Source organism: Durio zibethinus, chromosome 8 (assembly GCF_047325235.1).
Source record: "Durio zibethinus cultivar Kanyao isolate XHJ-2024 chromosome 8, ASM4732523v1, whole genome shotgun sequence".
NCBI lineage: Eukaryota > Viridiplantae > Streptophyta > Magnoliopsida > Malvales > Malvaceae > Durio > Durio zibethinus.
The window spans coordinates 3,786,371-3,805,214 of record NC_143169.1 but is presented as its reverse complement, the minus strand read 5'-3'; the positions used below and the strand labels follow the sequence as shown (position 1 = coordinate 3,805,214).

General features: G+C 27.7%; 1 protein-coding gene across 1 annotated transcript; it reads left to right on the top strand.

The window, feature by feature from the left end:
• Positions 1 to 205: 205 nt before the first annotated feature.
• LOC111301145 (receptor-like protein 1) lies at positions 206 to 12,075 on the top strand. Its single transcript, XM_089764594.1, has 9 exons — positions 206 to 717; positions 866 to 1,021; positions 1,805 to 1,960; positions 3,299 to 3,373; positions 5,707 to 5,862; positions 6,545 to 6,619; positions 6,773 to 6,928; positions 9,357 to 9,503; positions 9,702 to 12,075. Exons 1-9 carry the CDS (start codon positions 357 to 359, stop codon positions 11,867 to 11,869), a joined length of 3,450 nt encoding a protein of 1,149 aa, XP_089620720.1. The 5' UTR covers positions 206 to 356; the 3' UTR covers positions 11,870 to 12,075.
• The last annotated feature ends 6,769 nt before the right edge of the window (positions 12,076 to 18,844 follow it).

Genomic DNA, 18,844 nt, shown 5'->3' with positions numbered 1-18,844 from the left:
GAGTCAATGATAATATTGTAAAAAAGTTGAAAAAGATGGCATCGTGTCTGTGGAAATGAATGTAGCAGACATGAACTAAAATGAAAGCAATAAATATGACAGACGAAAGGACTTCTAATTTGTCTTTGGATGTCCTTAAAATCTGAAAAGGAAGACTTTTGGAATCCCACCATAAATACTAAGAAGAAACAAAATATCCCGGAGCAGAGGACAAACGTGTGAAGCAAGGTCGGATTACTGTATATTTTGAGGCTTGACGCCAATTGATGCATCGCACGTATATCTTATGTTTTTATATAAACCTTAGCTTGAGTGCATTCGTGCAGTAGCAGCATCAGATTTCAAAACAGAAATCAATGGCTATGTGTAAGTTGTTTTTATTATTGTTGTTGGTCCAATTCCATGAGCACCAAGCTTGCTATGAAGAGGAGAGGAGGAGTCTATTGAAAATCAAGGCATACTTCCAATCAAATGGGTATGCAGGCTATTTTCTTCGACCTTCATGGGGTGAAGATGATCCAGAATGTTGCCGCTGGGAGAGTGTCAAGTGCGCTAACACCACGGGTCATGTCATTGAACTTTCTCTTGGCAATGTAGGCGAAAGTATTTATGGAGAACCCTTACCATCTATGCTTAACCAATCTATATTCCAACCATTTAAGGAGTTAAGGATTCTCAATTTAAGTTGGTATGGGATTAATCTGATTCAGAAGGAAGGTATGCTGCTAAATGCTATATAACATAGATCCTGCTGAATGAATGTGTACATTAATTAACAAATTGCTACAATTTCATTGTATTTTTTAAATTTATTTGACTAGTTAATTTGCTAATTGTAATTATACATATATATTATTTATTACAGGTTTAAATGGTTTGTTGAGACTACAAAAACTTGAGACTTTGGATCTTTCTGGTAACTACTTTTCAAATAACTCTTTGCAGTCCTTAAGTGCTCTCACATCTCTTAAAAAATTGATTTTAAGTAACACTCGCATGGGAGGATCCTTTCCTATCCAAGGTACATCTAATATTTGTTATTAATATCATATTAAGTATTAATTTGTTTTGATTTTTAGTTTAGTTAAATTAAGATTTTTTAATACTTTGTAACAGAGTTACTAAATAATATTAAATAATAATTTTTTGATATGTATTGTATTTATAAAAAAAACTGGTATATTTAAATAATTAACAAATTTTAACATAAATAATATAATTAAGGTATTTTAAAGCCATATATATATATCATATAGTTATTGGAATATATTAATTTCTTTCATATAAATGCCTAGACTCCTGCATATACTACGTACATGTTTACTTAGTTATTTTAAAGTGTTAGTCAAATACTTATGAATAAAAAGTATAGTCAAAGATTTAATATAATTTTGTAATTTTTTAACAATAAACCTGTCATTTTTTATTTTATTATTAATTACAAAATTTAACATAAATAATATATTTAAAGTATTTTTAAGACATGTTTAGTATATTTCTTGCATTTATTAACTTTTTTCATATAAACGCCTACATATCCACATATGCTACATAAATGTTTAATGGATAAAACTTACATGAAGTTTAATAGGTGGAGTTTGTGAAGTTTCTTATCAAAAAAATAAAAAATAAAAATTTTAATAAAAAATCCGAACTAATAAATTAATAAAGCTCAATGTAACATATATCCTGCTGAATGAATATGTGTACATTAATTAATAAATTGCTACAATTGCATAGTTTTTTTAAAATTTCTTTGACTAGTTAATTTGATAATTGTAATTATACATATATATAATTACAGGTTCAAATGGCTTGTTGAGACTGCAAAAGCTTGAGACTTTAGATCTTTCTGGTAACTACTTTTCAAATAACTCTTTGCAGTCCTTAAGTACACTCACGTCTCTTAAAAAATTGATTCTATCTGACAATGACATAGAAGGACCCTTTCCTGTCCAAGGTACGTCTAATATTTGTTATTAATATCATATTAAGTATTAATTTATTTTGATTTTTAGTGTAGTTAAATTAAGATTTTTTTAATATAATATAATAGAGTTACTAAATAATATTAAATAATAATTTTTTGATATTTATTGTATTTAAAAAATGGTATATTTAAATAATTAACAAAATTTAACATAAATAATATTTTTAAAGTTTTTTAAAGTGATATATATAATATAGTTATTGGAATATATTAATTTCTTTCAAATAAACGCCTAGACACTCACATATGCTACGTACATGTTTAGTTAGTTATTTTAAACTGTTAGTCAAATATTTATGAATAAAAAGTGTAGTCAGATTTATTGTAATTTTATAATTTTTTAACAATAAACTCGTCATATTTATGTTTTAGTATTAATTACAAAAGTTAACATAAATAATATATTTAAAGTATTTTTAAGACATATATTTAGTATGTTTCTTGCATTTATTAACTTTTTTCATATAAGCGCCTATACATCCACATATACTACACAAATGTTTAATGGATAAAACTTACATGAAGTTTAATAGGTGGAGTTCGTGAAGTTTCTTATCATAAATAAATAAATAAAAATTTACTAAAAAATCTAAATTGATAAATTAATAGAGTTCAATGTAAAAATTATTAATATATAAAAAAATTATTAAAAATATTATTTATAATTTAAATTTGATTGATATTTATTCAATGATAAAATTTTTATCAATATTTTTATTAAAATATTTATTTAATAAATATATCAAATTTTATTAAATCTTTTTTCAAATTTTACATGTTTGATCTATGTGATGATATCTTTCAATTTATCAATTTTGATTTTTAATTTTAGTTTTTGTTTACTTATTTCTAATAAAAAACCTCATGAACTCTACCTATAAAATTTTATGTAGGTATTTCTCCATGTTTAATTAGTTATTTTAAAGTGTTAGTCAAATACTTATGAAAAGCAAGTATAGTCAAATATTTAATATAATTTTCTAATTTTCTTATAATAATTTTTAAAATTTTTATTTTAGTATTAATTAGAAAAGAGTTAAGAACAATATGGCACGTACAATACCCACATATCAAAAGTCTTAAAAATAATTAAAAAAAGATAACATGAGCAACAACTTCAAGCTTGTAATAAACTCCAATGTTTTTAAAAACATTATTTTATTTTTATTTTTTTCAATAAAAATTTTACCAAATGCATTTATTTTTTGTTATTGTTACTTAAAGGAGAAGAAAGTCCGGTTTGAAATTCAATTCAAATGTTGTTTTGAATGTAATTTTTGTTGGTTATTGAGTATTATTTTCGTGCAGAATTATCTGTTTTGGAAAACTTAGAGTTTTTGGATCTGAGCAACAATTGGCTAGGAGGCTCTCTAACAATGCAGGGTAACCTCTATACAAGTCTGAATTTTTCATTTTCGTCAGTTGATTTTTTCTCTTCAATGCTCTATTTTTTATCCTTTTCTTTCTCTAATTATTCAAATAAAGTACGGTATGATGATAGTTGAGTGTTGACAATTATTCTTTACAATTTCTTTGATTTAAAATGGTTATCTAAACTAAGAAAGTTGGAGTACTTGGATCTGAGTTTCTATAGATTCAACAAAGATATTATAAGATTATTGGAATTTCTACCATCCCTCAAATCTCTCTATCTTTCTGAAAATGGCATGGAAGGGTCCCTTTGTGTATATGCAGTTCCAAAAAAATTTATTCTATAACAAAGACAAATCTCTCTTGTATAACAAAAAAACAAGGTAAAGATTACAAAGGATTTGAAAACCTAAATTGTTTCCAAAGCTTAACATTAGCACAAAATAAGGTGAGTTCCAAAACCTCTCCCAAGACGTCGAAATTGTTTCACCTCAAAGTCTCTCATAGGTCACAGCCTCCTCTATGCTACCATGGCTTGTTGTATGCTTGAGTCGTTGTTCCCAAGGTCATCTTTGTTTTTATTTTGCTTTGCTGAGTTTGATCTTTCTACTTAAGGAAGATAGGTTTGCAGACTTTGGCTTTGGATTTATTCATTAAAAGTTTTACGTAATTTTTCCTCTTTTTTTTTTTTTGCTTGAACATCATTTGCTAGTGAAAATATGAATTTGAGAAAGGATTAAACATTCATTTAGCTCCTGTGCTGTACATTTTCTAATCATTTACTATTTAAAAAATAAAAAATTGTAATTAAATATTTGAACTTGCATTTCATTAAACATTTTGATCGTGGGACTATTTTTGTTAATTAAGCAACTATCATAGACAAAATATTTAATAAAATCCGAATACATGTAAAAAAAATGTTTTGTTATTACCAAATTATCCATTGCTATGTCAACAAAAAATAAAAAAGATAAAATTTAAAATTTCTAAAAAATATGAAAAATTTTACAAAAAAATTTCAAAAAGTCAAAAACAAATAACTAAACATTTGGATTTAAAGAAAAAGTTAAAATTTGAATAAATACCAAAAAATAAAAAATGATTTTAAAAAAATAAAATCTTTGATTTATAAAAATCTAATATACTACATTGATTAGGACAATCAAAGCTGATCTACACTAGGTACCGAATCGACTCTATCGGCCTCGTGCCTCTTCTCCCTCTTTTCTCTCTCTTCCCATTCAATGCTTCCTCTCTCTCATCCATTCTTTCCCTCTTTTCTTTTCTTTTTTTTTGTTTTGAATTTTTTTAATTTTGTATTAAAAAAATCAAGTTTTAATTTTTTAAAAAAAAAATTTCAATATTTTAAATATTTAAGAAATTTATAAATTTTTTCAAAGCAATTTTGAATTTTAATAAAAAATCATGTTTTTTTAATTTTTAATAAAAATTTTAGATTTTAAATTTTTTGGATATTTTAAATGATTAAGTAAAAATTCAAATTTTTTTTCTAAAAAATTCAAATTTTATTTCTAAAACTTAATTTACTAATAAAGAAAGAAAATTGTCTAAGGATGGATATATATATATATATATATGTCGTTTGACATGTAACCAACGAAAATAGATAAAAATTTTGGAATTTCAAATATGATTTGGACATTTTTCTACATGTCTTTTATAAATATTTTATTTCTTGATAATAATTAATATTGTTACAAATTGAATGATCAAAAAATTTTCACACGTAAATGTATGTCTATGCACGTTGCTAAAAGACTCTACAATGTTTTTTTTGATACATGACATTATGTAAAGTTGCTTAAATGCATAATGGTTGCTAAATTTTTGTAAAAATAAAATTTTTATTATAAAAATTTTTTAATCCTATAAAAAATTATTAATGTTGTAAATTATTTTTAAATTACAATAAAATATTTAATGTGATATTTAAATTATAAATATATTAATTAATATGATATTTAAAAGTGTTATTTGTCCGTTACGTACATAATTTAAGACTAATTACATTAAAAATGGGTATCACATTAATTAATAAATTTATAATTTAAATATCTCATTAAAATTTTTTAAAATTTAAATATTAAATTAAATTTCACAATATATTCCAACCATTTAAGGAGTTAAGGATTTTCAATTTAAGTTCGAATTGGATTAATATGATTCAAAAGGAAGGTATGCTGCCAAATGCTATATAACATATACTCTACTGAATGAATATATGTACATTGATTAATAAATTGCTACAATTAAATAGTACTTTTGAAATTTATTCGACTACTTAATTTGATAATTGTAATTATGCATATATATAATTACAGGTTCTAATGGCTTGTTGAGACTGCATAAGCTTGAGACTTTGGATCTTTCTGGTAACAATTTTTCAAATAACTCTTTGCGGTCCTTAAGTGCTCTCACATCTCTTAAAAAATTGATTCTAAGGAACAATGACATGGAAGGATCCTTTCCTGTCCAAGGTACGTCTAGTATTTGTTATTAATATCATATTAAGTATTAATTTGTTTTGATTTTTAGTGTGGTTAAATTAAGATTTTTTTAATAGTTATAACAGAGTTACTAAATGATATTAAATAATAATTTTTTATATGTATCAAATTTTTTTAAAAAATTAACAAAATTTAACATAAATAATATATTTAAAGTATTTTAAAGCCATATATATATAATATAGTTATTGCAATATATTAATTTCTTTCATAGAAACGCCTAGACTATCACATATATTACGTACATATTTAATTAGTTGTTTTAAAGTGTTAGTCAAATACTTATGAAAAAAAAGTGTAGTCAAAGATTTAATATAATTTTACAATTTTCTAACAATAAACTCGTTATATTTTTATTTTAGTATTAATTACAAAATAAGTTAAGAGCGATATTTTGCATAAAACACCCACATATCAAAAGTCTTAAAAATAATTAAAAAAGACTGTGAGCAACAGCTTCATGCGTGCAATAAACTCCAATGTATTTAAAAGCATTATTTTTATTTTTATTTTTTAAAATAAAAAAATTACCAAATGCATTTTTTTTTTTGGTTATTGTTACTGAAAGGAGAAAAAAGTCTGATTTGCAATTCAATTGAAATGTTGTTTCGAATGTAATTCTTGTTGGTTGTTGAGTGTCATTTTCGTGCAGAATTATCTGTTTTTGAAAACTTGGAGTTTTTGGATCTTAGTTTCAACAACTTAGAAGGTCCCCCAGCAACGCAGGGTAGTCTCTAAACAAGTTTGAATTTTCCATTTACCTTAGTTGGTTTTTTCTCTTCAATGCTCTATTATTTCTACCTTTTATTTTTTAATTATTCAAATAAAGTATGGTATGATGATAGTTGAGTGTTGACAATCATTCTTTACAATTTCTCAGATTTAAAAAAGTTATCTAAACTAAGAAAGCTGGAGCACTTGGATCTGAGTTTCAACAGATTCAACAAAAATATTATGAGGTCATTGGAATCTCTGCCATCCCTTAAATTTCTCGATCTTTCTAGTAATCGTATGGAAGGGTCCCTCTCTGACCAAGGTATGTATATGCAGTTCCACAGAAATTTATTCTACAACAAAAACAAATCTCTTGTATAACAAAAAAAGCAAGGTAAAGATTACAATGGATTTGAAAACCTAAATTGTTTCCAAAGCTTAAGATTAAGCACAAAATAAGGTGAATTCCAAAACCTCTCCCAAGTTCTCGAAATTGTTTCACCCCAAAGTCTCTCATAGGTCACAGCCTGCTCCTCCATTCTACCATGGCTTGTTGTATGTTTGAGTTGTTATTCCCAAGGTCATCTTTGTTTCTATTCTACTTTGCTGAGTTTGATCTTCCTAGTTAAGGAAGATAGGTTTGCAGACTTTGGCTTTGGTTTTATTCATCAAAATTTTTACGTAAATTTTTTTTTTGTTGAACATCATTTGCTACTGAAAATATGAATTTGAGAAAGGATTAAATATTCATTTGGCTTAAACACTATACATTTTTTTAATTTAATATTTATGGAATAAAAATCATAATTAAATATCTGAACTTACATTTCATTGAACACTTTAGTTTTAGGGACTATTTTCGTTAATTAGGTAGTTGTTTGGACAAAACATATAATAAATTCCTAACACATGTAATAAAGTTCAATAATCGTCATATTATTCATTGTTACATCAACAAAAAATAAAAAATGAAAGATTAATTTGAAATTGCTACAAATGTTTTAAAAAATACAAAAAGTTTTATAAAAAGTTTCAAAAAATTCAAAACAAAAATTAAATATTTTGATTTAAATAAAAAAAAAAGTTAAATTTTGAATAAATACAAAAAAAATAAAAATTTTAATAGATAAAAATCTAGAAGAAATGAGTCAGATCAACACTAATCCAAGGCAAATCGAGCCCGATTTGCCCCAAGCTAGCCAATCGACTCTAACGGCCACCTACCCCCTCCCCGCTCCCTTCTCTCTCTTTCCTTTCAATCCTTCCTCTTTGTCCCCGATTCTTTCCCTTTCTCTTTTTTTTTTTTGGTTGAATTTTCTCTTTTAGTGTTGCATTAAAATCAATTTTTAATATTTAAAAAAGTTTAAAATATTTAAAATATTTAAAATATTTATAAATTTTTTAAAAGTAATTTTGAATTTTAATAAAAAATCATATTTTTTAATAAAAATTTTTAGATTTTAGATTTTATTTATATTTAAATGGTAAAGTAAAAAATTCAAATCTTTTTCTAAAACCTAATCTACTAATTTAGTAAAAATGAAAGTTGTTTACAAATAGTTATTATAAAAAAAAAAAAAGTTGTCTACGGACATGGACATATATAGGTCATTTGAAACGTAACTAATGATAACGGATAAAAATTTTGAAATTTTTAAATACGATTTGAGTATTCGACATGTTTTATAAATATTTTGTTCTTTGAAAGTAAATAATATTATTGCAAATTGTATGATAAAAAAATTTTGACACTTGAAAGCATGGCTATGCACATCGCTAAAAAACTATGCAATGTTTCCTTTGATACATGATATTATGCAAAGTTGCTTAAATGCATAGTGGAAGTTAATTTTTTTGTAAAAGTAAAGTTATTTTCGTTATAAAAAATATTTTTTTCAATCTTATAGAAAATAGTTAATGTAATAAATTATCCTTAAATTATAATGAATATTGAATTTAATATTTAAATTATAAATCTATTAATTAATATAATACTTGTAGCGTTATTTGTCTATTAATTAATGTATCAACATTTAAAACTAATTATTTTAGAAATAAATATCATATTAATTAATAGATTTATAATTTAGGTAACTTATTAAAAATTTTTAAAATTTAAATACTAAATTAAATATTTTATTATAATTTAAAATTTATTTATTACATTAATCTTATAAAAAAATATTTTAAGAAATTGTGTTTTGCAAAAGAATCATTTGGCTTATTTAAAAAATGAAATGGGGAAAACAAGCAAGTCCAAGGAACCATGTGGTTCCTACTCTAATTGCTCTCACCTCCTTCAACATTTTCTTTCTTCTCTTTCACCTATTCTCTCTCTTACGTATTTATAGACTTGGTTCGGTGACTCCCAATGTAGTGAGGAGTCACTCGTGCCGCATCAGTGAGGGCCAAAATGCCATTCATACTTTTCATTTTCATTGGTTTTGGCCTCTATTAGAACTGCATCACGACATAAGTGACCGCTCACTGCAATGACTTAGTTACCTACCCGAATTTGTAAAAGAAAAGCAAAATTCTCGAAAATGCAAATTAAGACACCTGCCATGCTCTCAAGAATTAACTGGGAGCGGTTAGGTAGGGATACTCTATTGTGCGTGTATTGTACTCCTGTGCACCTTTCTTTTATACGTTATAGATTTTTGAAATTTTGAAGGTTTAGTTGTAGTTGTAGGCAGATCCTTTTTAAGTGTTTCCAATATCATTATTTATTTTTGTTTATTTGGTGACAGATTTGAAGTCTTCAACAAAACTGGAGATATTAGATTTGAGTTTTAATAATTTGGTTGGGAATGTTCCTTCTACAGTAAGGGAACTGGCTTCGCTTAAGGTATTATCTTTGGCAGAGAATGGTTTTAATGGCTCTTTACCAATTCCAGGTAATACTTTCAGTTTGGTGCAAAAAGAATAAAAAAGGCTTAAATATATATACTAAAAGGCATGTACCGGATATATATATATATATAGCGATTAAATTGTTTTTTTTTTTTTTTTGCAAAAACAACAAACTTTAATTAGCATTGAATTATATATAATGTTTTCATGTAAATATTCCTCTAAATTTCTTCCTTTGCCAGGTATATGTGAACTAAATAGACTTCAAGAGTTGGATCTTAACGGTAATAGTTTTGAGGGAATCATTCCTCAATGCCTAAACAATATGACTTCTCTTCGTCTCATTAATCTTGAAGGCAACCATTTTGAAGGCTCATTCAAATTTAGCTTATTTATGAATCACTCCAAGCTTAAGACACTCGTGCTTACTTGTGATGGTGACAAATTGAAGATAGATACGGAACATCTACATCAAAGCCCATTGTTTCAGTTAGAGATGTTAAAACTCTCTAACTGTAATCTGAAAAATATTTCTCAACTTCTCCTTTACCAGTATCGATTAGAAGCAATTGATCTCTCTCACAATAACTTGAGAGGTATGTTCCCTACTTGGTTAGTTGAAAAAAACACTGAGTTAAAACTTTTAAATCTAAGGGAGAACTCTCTTTCTGGTCAATTTCATCTCCCAGCAAATTCTATGAGAGATATTCAATTTGTTGACGTCTCCAGCAATCATTTCAGTGGGCAACTTCAAGATGATTTCGGAAAAATATTATCAAATGCAATGTGGATTAATTTGTCCAATAATCATTTTGAAGGTTATCTCCCATCCTCAATTTATGTCGCAAGCAAGTTAGAGGTATTGGATTTGTCCTCTAACAATTTCTCAGGAAAAGTACCTAAGGAGTTACTTAGATGGTGCACCAACTTGAGACTCTTGTGGTTATCACATAATAAATTTCATGGTGAAATATTTTCTTCCCATTTTAATTTGAGTAAGCTATTGTATCTCGAGTTGAGAAACAATCAGTTCACAGGTGGTCTATATCTACCCAACAATGTTAAACTTTCGTCATTAGAAGTTTTTGATATCAGCAACAATCGAATGGAAGGTGAAATTCCTAGTTGGATTGGTAATTGGACAAGGTTACGAATACTTTCTCTGAACAGCAATTTATTTGAAGGCCAGTTTCCTTGTAAAGAGATGCTTTTATCAGTCGAATACTTGGACCTTTCTCACAACGTTCTCAGGGGACCCTTACCTTATTGCTTTAATCAGAATTCTTTAAAGCAACTTAATTTGGAAGGGAACCAATTCTGGGGATCAATGCCAAGTGAACTTTTCAATTTCTCGACTCTGAAGGTGTTGAATCTTAGAGATAACAACTTGTCTGGTAGTATTCCCCACAATATTAGTGGAAACCTCCCTAGCTTGAAAGTCCTTTCATTAGGGAATAACTATCTACAGGGTTTAATTCCGGAGTTGTTCTGTCAATTGACAAATATAAACACTCTGGATCTTTCCAACAACTATTTCTCTGGGTCAGTACCTCAATGTTTCTATAATATCTTCTTTGGGAAGATCGATGCAAAAAGAGCTATCAGCAATTCACCAGAATATACTAGTGATATCGTTTTTCTCCTACTGGATGAGATATATGATAATCTCATAGATTCTATCTATGATGAGCCTGACCCGTCTTACTCTCCCAGAATACAATTTGAGCTTGATTTTGTCACCAGAATACAATTTGGGTTTGATTTTGTCACTAAAAATAGGTTGGACGTTTACAAGGCGGACTTTTTATATTGGATGTCCGGACTTGACTTGTCATGCAACAATCTAACAGGGAATATCCCAGTAGCATTGGGGAACCTATCCTTAATTCATGCATTGAACTTGTCTCACAATCGATTAATGGGACCCATTCCAATTTCTCTTTCAAAGCTTGTTGAAGTAGAAAGTTTGGACCTTTCCTACAACTATTTGAGTGGGGAAATCCCATCGGAGCTGACCAACCTTGTGCGTTTGGGAGTCTTCAATGTGTCACACAATAATCTATCCGGTGAAATTCCTTTCACAAAGCAATTTTCAACATTTGAAGAGAATAGTTACGAGGAAAATCCATTGCTTTGTGGACCGCCATTAGATAAAAGCTGCCCCACACCATACTCGCCAATTGTTCCTTCAGATGAAACACAAGGGAAATGGTTTGAAATTGATTTTATTGCCTTCTACGCAAGCTTTGGTGCAACATATTTCATGTTCTTGTTGGGTTTCGTGACTGTTCTCCTCATTAATCCTTTTTGGCGAAGAAAATGGTTCCATTTCATCGAGAATTTCCTCTATTCTAGCTATTATTTTGCTTATTATACTCTAGGCAAATTGTCAGGCAAATTGTGGAATTAGCTATCTTTTTCATGCCCATCAATTGTGTTTGTAATTTCCATAAATACTTGTCACTTGTCATGACTCTTAGAGTCTTTGTTTAAGCTTACAAATAATGGGCATTGTATAGTATGATAATCTTGTATTATGTTTATTTTGTACCTAATTAAAAGGGATAAGAATAAAGAGAATTATCCTCTTTTTGGTATAGGATGATTAAATCATCCAAAAATAGAAAGAATGATTTTTAATTCATAAAATTAAATTTACATGTTTTATTATACTCTTAAAAATTATATCAATAATTTAAATTATATAAACTTTAAAAAATGATAATTTTGACCAATAAATAAATTATCCTATCATATTACAAATAATGGTTTCATCCTGTTACAAATATATAATAAGGTCATATTTAGTATATAAGATGCTAGATATAATAGTATAATAATTATCTTATATTATATTAGATTTATATCTAATTAAAAGAAATATGATTATAAGAAGGATTATCATCCTCTTAATAGAAGACGATTCAATCCTCTGAAAGTAGATAAGATTATTTTTAATCAATAAGATTAAACTTACATATCCTATTATATTTTAAAAAATTATATTAATAATTTAAATTATATAAACGTTAAAGAAGGATAACTTTGACAAATAATCATTGCACATATAAAATAGGATAACATTATTTAATCTAATTATAATCATAATATCATTTTACCATATTCTATTTTAATTTTGTATACCCAAAATTTGTTTCCTCTCCAATTCTATCTCCTACCTCTACCTATTGAAAATCAACGATTTACATTTTTTCTTCTTTTGGGCGGTTTCAATATATAATAGGTCTCATTCCCTCCCTTTTATATTAAATAAATTTTAGCTTATAATTTTCCTTGTATAACCAGACTCTTCTACCTATTGAAAATCATTTTTTGGGGGCTTCCTTACTTCATGGCAATGGCATTTGATTTTTAACTACAAAAAGCATGGGAAATTGTATACGAAATTCCTTAAATAAGATTCATAAAGTTTTTTATTAAAAATTATTCAATAAAATCAAAATCAAAATTAATATCAGTGGATTGATAAAATTCAATAAAAAAATCAGTATTATGTAAAAAAATATTAAAAATATAGTTTATAATTCAAAATTATCAAGTATTTAGTCATTGGTAAAAATTTTGTTAAATTTTTTACTAAAAATATTTATCTAAAAATTTATCGAATTTTTTTTTCAAGATTTGCATAATTAATCAATGTATTAAGACTTTTTAATTCATCAATTTTAATTTTAAATTTGAATTTTTATTAAATCATGTTTAGTAAAAAAAATTTCAAAAACTTTATTTAAAAAATTCCACTTAAATCTTCTGGTTAAAAAATTGAAGGAGGAAGGCCAGGGGATGAGCCAACCTCAAAAAATTACTAATGATCGGTACTGGCGCACTAGTTTTGAGGAAAAAAAAAAGCTTGATATTTGAGAGCTAAAGAAATTATTACCATAAATAATATAATAACTTTAATATGCACAGATTTTTTGTTATATTTTTTATAATTTTAATTTTTTATTCATTTTAATTTTTATATTGCTAATAAAAGAATATATATTCTAATTTTTGTATTTGTAAAGAAAATAATTTATCATACCTTGATTCTAAAATTTTTATTTTAAAAATGCATATATGTATAACCTGTTTGATAAAAAAAAGAAAAAGAAAAAGAAAAAACATTTAAAGTGTTTGATTCATGAATTATGAATTATCTAAAGTGGTTTGAGAAAATATGTAGAGTATAAAAATATTTTTACATGATATAAATGAAAAAAAAAGTCTAAAGTGGTAGATAAAACCGTTTGATTTATGAATTATCTTACAATAATCTTTAAAATATTGAAGTATATAACTATAAATTATAAACCAATGGTAATAATATATGATACAATCAAATTAAATATCTTTTGAATCGTTTATCCTAAATAGAAATAAAAAAAATAATATTTTTATCTTTGTTACCTCATCAATAGACCCAAAATAATTATTCACTGATCAAAGCAAGCAAAAAGATAAGCATTCCTCTAGGAATGATAGTACTTATTTTATCATAACCAAATTATATAATCTCAAGAACTAATTCCTAAAAAAGCAAACTATTTTGGAAATATACGAAAAATGTGAAAAGAAAAAATATATATATTTTTTATAATGGGTTAAAATGAGAAAAAAATCACCTAGAATCTAAAAAATGCAATTTAAAAAAAAGATTTTTAAAAAGTTATATTTTCTTATAAATTTCCAAAAAACAGAAGAATTTTAATAAAAATCTATGAGCGGATCACCACTCTATGATAATTGATCAAAATTTTTGAACAAAATATGAAAAAAAAAGTTAATTAGTAAATGTGTTTTAAAAGAAAAATAAATTGAAATAAATATTAAATTTTTATAAGAATAAAATTATAAAAGCAATAGTGTACCTTTCAAAGAAAAATTGTAAATTGAAAAAATATTAACGATGTAACACATACCGTTTATAGGTTCATTGCATGACAATTAAAGTGTACAGATAATTTTCAAATTGATAAATATATTTTGAATTTTAAAAAATATAATAAGTGATATTTATGTTTTTAAATTTTAAAACATTTTAAAAATTAGTGAATATAAAAAATTAATGAAGGTAAAAATCTAATTTTGAAATTTTAAAATTAAAAAAAATAAGATATATCTACATAGCTAATAAAATCTGAATTAAATAAAATTAACTTTTAAATTTTTAAATTTATATTATAATTTGTTTTTATTTTAAATATATAATTTTATCTATTTAATTATTTTAAATTTAAATTAGCCCAAAGAAATATTGATAACGTAAAACCAACACTTAAAAATTTAAAATCAAGATATGCTGTAAAAAAAATAGCTAAAATTAGAACAATACTTGCAGTAAAATATAATAGAGAATTAATTATAGATAATATAATAAATTTTATTTTATATATGAATTGATCTTCCATTTGAAAGTTTTTGATAACTAAATAATTTTTCAAATATATAATTTTATAAATAATCTAAAATTAAAAAATATCTTATGTGACAATATAAAAATAAATTTAAGAATTTTTCTATACGTTGAAAAGAGAAAAGCTGTTTACATAAACGTTCACATCAATAAATCTTATCTAATAACTATATTCTTGTAATATAATATTATATATGATACATAATTGCAAAATTAAATGCTATAAATAAGCAGACTGTTGACTTTATTTAATAGTTAAAAATAAAATCACCTACTAAGATTGTTGGAACGTTCCACAATCTAACTTCTTACATTTTGCACTTTACTAGAGCTTATGTACTAGCATCTTTTAATATTAAATCATCCCCAAAGGGCACTTTCCAAACATCTTTTAATATTGTTCTGTCAAATGTTGAACTTACATCTCTTATCTCATTTTGGTTGCAGAAATGCATAGCACTTAGCAGACACATGAATGGGTATAAATATATATATCAAGAGTGGCTCATAATGTCGTAGATGTGGTGGAAGAGGTAGCATTTGGGAATTTCCATTCGATAGCATTGGAAATTACCTTGGCTTCTCTATCTCTGAAAAAAGAAGTGCAGCCAAGTATAGATTCATCGTTGACAAAGTTAAGAAAAAGTTATCGAGATGGAAAGCTAACCTCTTTTCTTTTGCTGGTAGAAATACCCTCCTCAAGTTTGTGGTTAACGCCATCCCCATGTACTACATGCAAAGAGCGGATCTCCTTGTCTTGTCTGTGAGGAGATTAACAGAGTTAGTAGAAACTTTCTCTGGGGCTCCACTGATAATCATAAGAAAATGCATATGGTTAGCTGGAATGCTGCTACTATACAGAAAGAAGGAGGAGGTCTTAGCCTTAAGGATATGAGGTAGGTTAGTGATGCCGATATGGCCTAATTAGGGTGGCGCTTTGTCACTGAAACTGAGAGTATTTGGGCCAAGGTTCTTAAAGCAAAATACACCAGAGATGGTGAGTTCATTAGAAAGGCCTGCTTGCCCATTAGGGCTGGTATGCGCAAAGGTGCACCGATCCTTGAACGTGGTATCAGAATGGGGAGCCCAAGCCTTGTTCTGGTCAGATGACTGAGTTGGCCTTAGTCCGCTAAATACAAAAATCTTTGGCCTTTGGCACCCCCACGATGAAACCCCTGTTGCCAAGGACTTTGTCTCCTCTGAAGTGTGCTGGGATTTCTCATGTGCAAGCGCTCCTATTCCTGACGAGATTGTTGATAAGCTTACTGTTATCCCTGTTCAAATGGAAAATACTAAGGAGGATATTGTTGGCTAGAAATTTTCCCGAACAGGCCTCTTCTCTATCAAGTCGGCTCATAACATGCTTAAAGGATGCATTGATGGCATGAAGAAGGAATGGAAAGATATTTGGAGAATTCCTTCTCTTCCCAAGATCCAACACTTCATTTGGCTCTGCGATCACCAAAAAATTGCCATTCGTGATACAATGTGTAAGCAGGGACTGCAAGTCAGGCCTCTTTGCCCGAGATGTAATAGGGAAAGAGAAACTATTGATCACTGCCTCAGAGATTTCCCTAGCACTAGAGATCTCTGGAATACTCTTACCATTCCCCAAGACATTCTCTCATCTTTCAGTATGGACTTTGAGTGCTAACTTTTCAGAAATTGCAATTTCATGGTTGATTTGGACATATCCAATATTCCTTGGAAAGTTGTTTTCTCCTTCGCTGTTTGAATGATTTGGCTCAGAAGGAACAAATTGGTTTTCCGTATGACTTCTAAAACACCTGATGGGTGGAAAAATAACCTGATTATTCGGGTTAAGGAGTTTTGGACTATTCGTGGCTCTGTCAACCGTCCTAAGACTTCTTGTGAAATTAATATTGGTTGGCAACCTCCTCCTCTGAAAGCCATCAAACACAATACCGATGGATCTACTAAGGGCAACCCTGGTAAAGCCGGGGCGGGAGGTGTATTTAGAGATTGGCTTGGCAACTTGATTCTTAGATTTGCTCATAACTTGGGAACCACTACCAGTGTGTGTGCTGAGTTATAGGGTATCAGGGATGGTATGCGTATGGCTTCCAATCGGGGATACAACAACCTTATTGTTGAGATTGATTCTCAAACCGTTTCAAGGTTTGTTTTGCAGGTTGTTTTTTGCCATCATACTTTCTACTCTATTATTGATGATTGCAGGTCGTTGCTATGAGGCATGCAGAATACAAGGGTATAGCACATTTAGGGAGGCTAACTCTTCTGGGGATCAGTTGGCTAAACTTGGATCCTCTATGAACTCATCCTTTCTGTTCCTAGAAGAACCTCCTGAACTCTTAACTCCTTTGTTATTGTCTGATGCTATGGGAACTATGTTACCCAAAACTCTTTACATGTAACTTTATTGGTTTTTGTTGGTTTTTCTTTAATGCAACTTTATTCACCAAAAAACAAAAAAAACTTATTTATATTTTATATTTTTTCAATATTTTTATGCAAATTTAGATTGACTTAATATGAATATCAAATCTAACCCTTAATTATTTTTTATTACATTGAATAGGGGTCCTCCATCTCAATGTTAGGGACAACTTTAATAATATACTAGAAGGATGTCTGAGCTTCTTTTCGAATCTATTATTAACATTTGCTTAAATTAATTTGTAAAAAATGTAAAAACATTTAAAATAATAATAAAATAATATAAAATATTGAACAATTAAAATGACATGAAATAATTCTATTTTTCTACAATGAAATGACTTGTACGATGAAGATATGCGGCGATTGAAGCTTTTGATGCGAGGAGAAATTGCTTAAAAAAATGTGATTACTAATAAAAAATCAAAGCAAGACGGACAGACAATTGAAGTCGCAATAGTAAGGTCAATTTGGTTTCAGTGACTAGAACAAATACAACTCAATTTGTTTTTTTCTATTAAATTGATGTGGTAAAAAACGAAAGGGAAAGAGGAAAAAGAAGAAACAAATCACAGCATGCATTAAAACATTTATCTCAAAAAGTTCAGCACAAATGATACTTCTCATGTTACGGGTTATATAATATTTCACGTCAAATTTGGTACAAATAATTAGTAGACAAAAGTAATCAAAGAAACCTATGGAATAATGAAGTTTGCTTACGATTCAAGCTCAAGGGAATGGAAACTTGGACAGAACTACAGAAATGGAAAAGTTTTATTTCCTCTTAACTGGGTTATGGCAAATAGACATAAAATGTAGTAGCATGATTTACTTATCAAGCTTAAATAAATAAAATACTTTGGATACACTAAACTTGCACCATGAAACCTTGCCAAAATCATATAGTAGAATTGCAGAATAAAACCGCATCCTGTACATTGTTGAAACCATAAAATTAAAGTATTACCTTGTTAACTGTCATCATGGACTGAAAAATACAAACCTATGGGTATGAGACATGCATGATTCAACCACCGAAAGAGAAAGAAATCCTTCAAGGGGAAGATAGAAATCTAGAAAACGGTGTTTTTTACACAACAAATAAAGCAGCACTACATGTCTTTGTAGCTTAAAGGCTGGCAAGCCTCTTTCATTTGTTAAAATACATCCTTTATATCTTATCACCAATTACTTCTTCCAAAAACGATATAAAAAATAGGGGAGAAAATTTCAGATACAATTAGATCAAATTGAAAGGCCAAAGAGTGCAAAAAAAAAAAAAAAGGCTAACTTGCTACACTACTGATAGAGTCTCTGTTCAATACCAGTAACAATGACTTTGGCTGTCTTAGAGTGAGCCTTACAAACCTTATGCCTCTTGTGGTAATCTTTGGAGGAGCTAAGATCCTTGTTACAACCAAAAACTTGACGGCAGGGAGTATGAAAATTTGAGCTTGTCGTTTGAGCTTTCTTCACCACCAAAGCTGGACGAACTAAAGAAACAACAGAAGTTTCCTTTAAATATTTGCCATCCTGTGCACCTGT

Excerpts from the sequence above, each read along its gene's own strand:
- LOC111301145 (XM_089764594.1), top strand. The coding sequence starts at position 357 with ATGGCTATGTGTAAGTTGTTTTTATTATTGTTGTTGGTCCAATTCCAT. Across the intron at positions 718-865 it reads TAATCTGATTCAGAAGGAAG|GTTTAAATGGTTTGTTGAGA; the intron begins GTATGCTGCTAA and ends TATTTATTACAG. Across the intron at positions 3,374-5,706 it reads AGGCTCTCTAACAATGCAGG|GTTCTAATGGCTTGTTGAGA; the intron begins GTAACCTCTATA and ends ATATAATTACAG.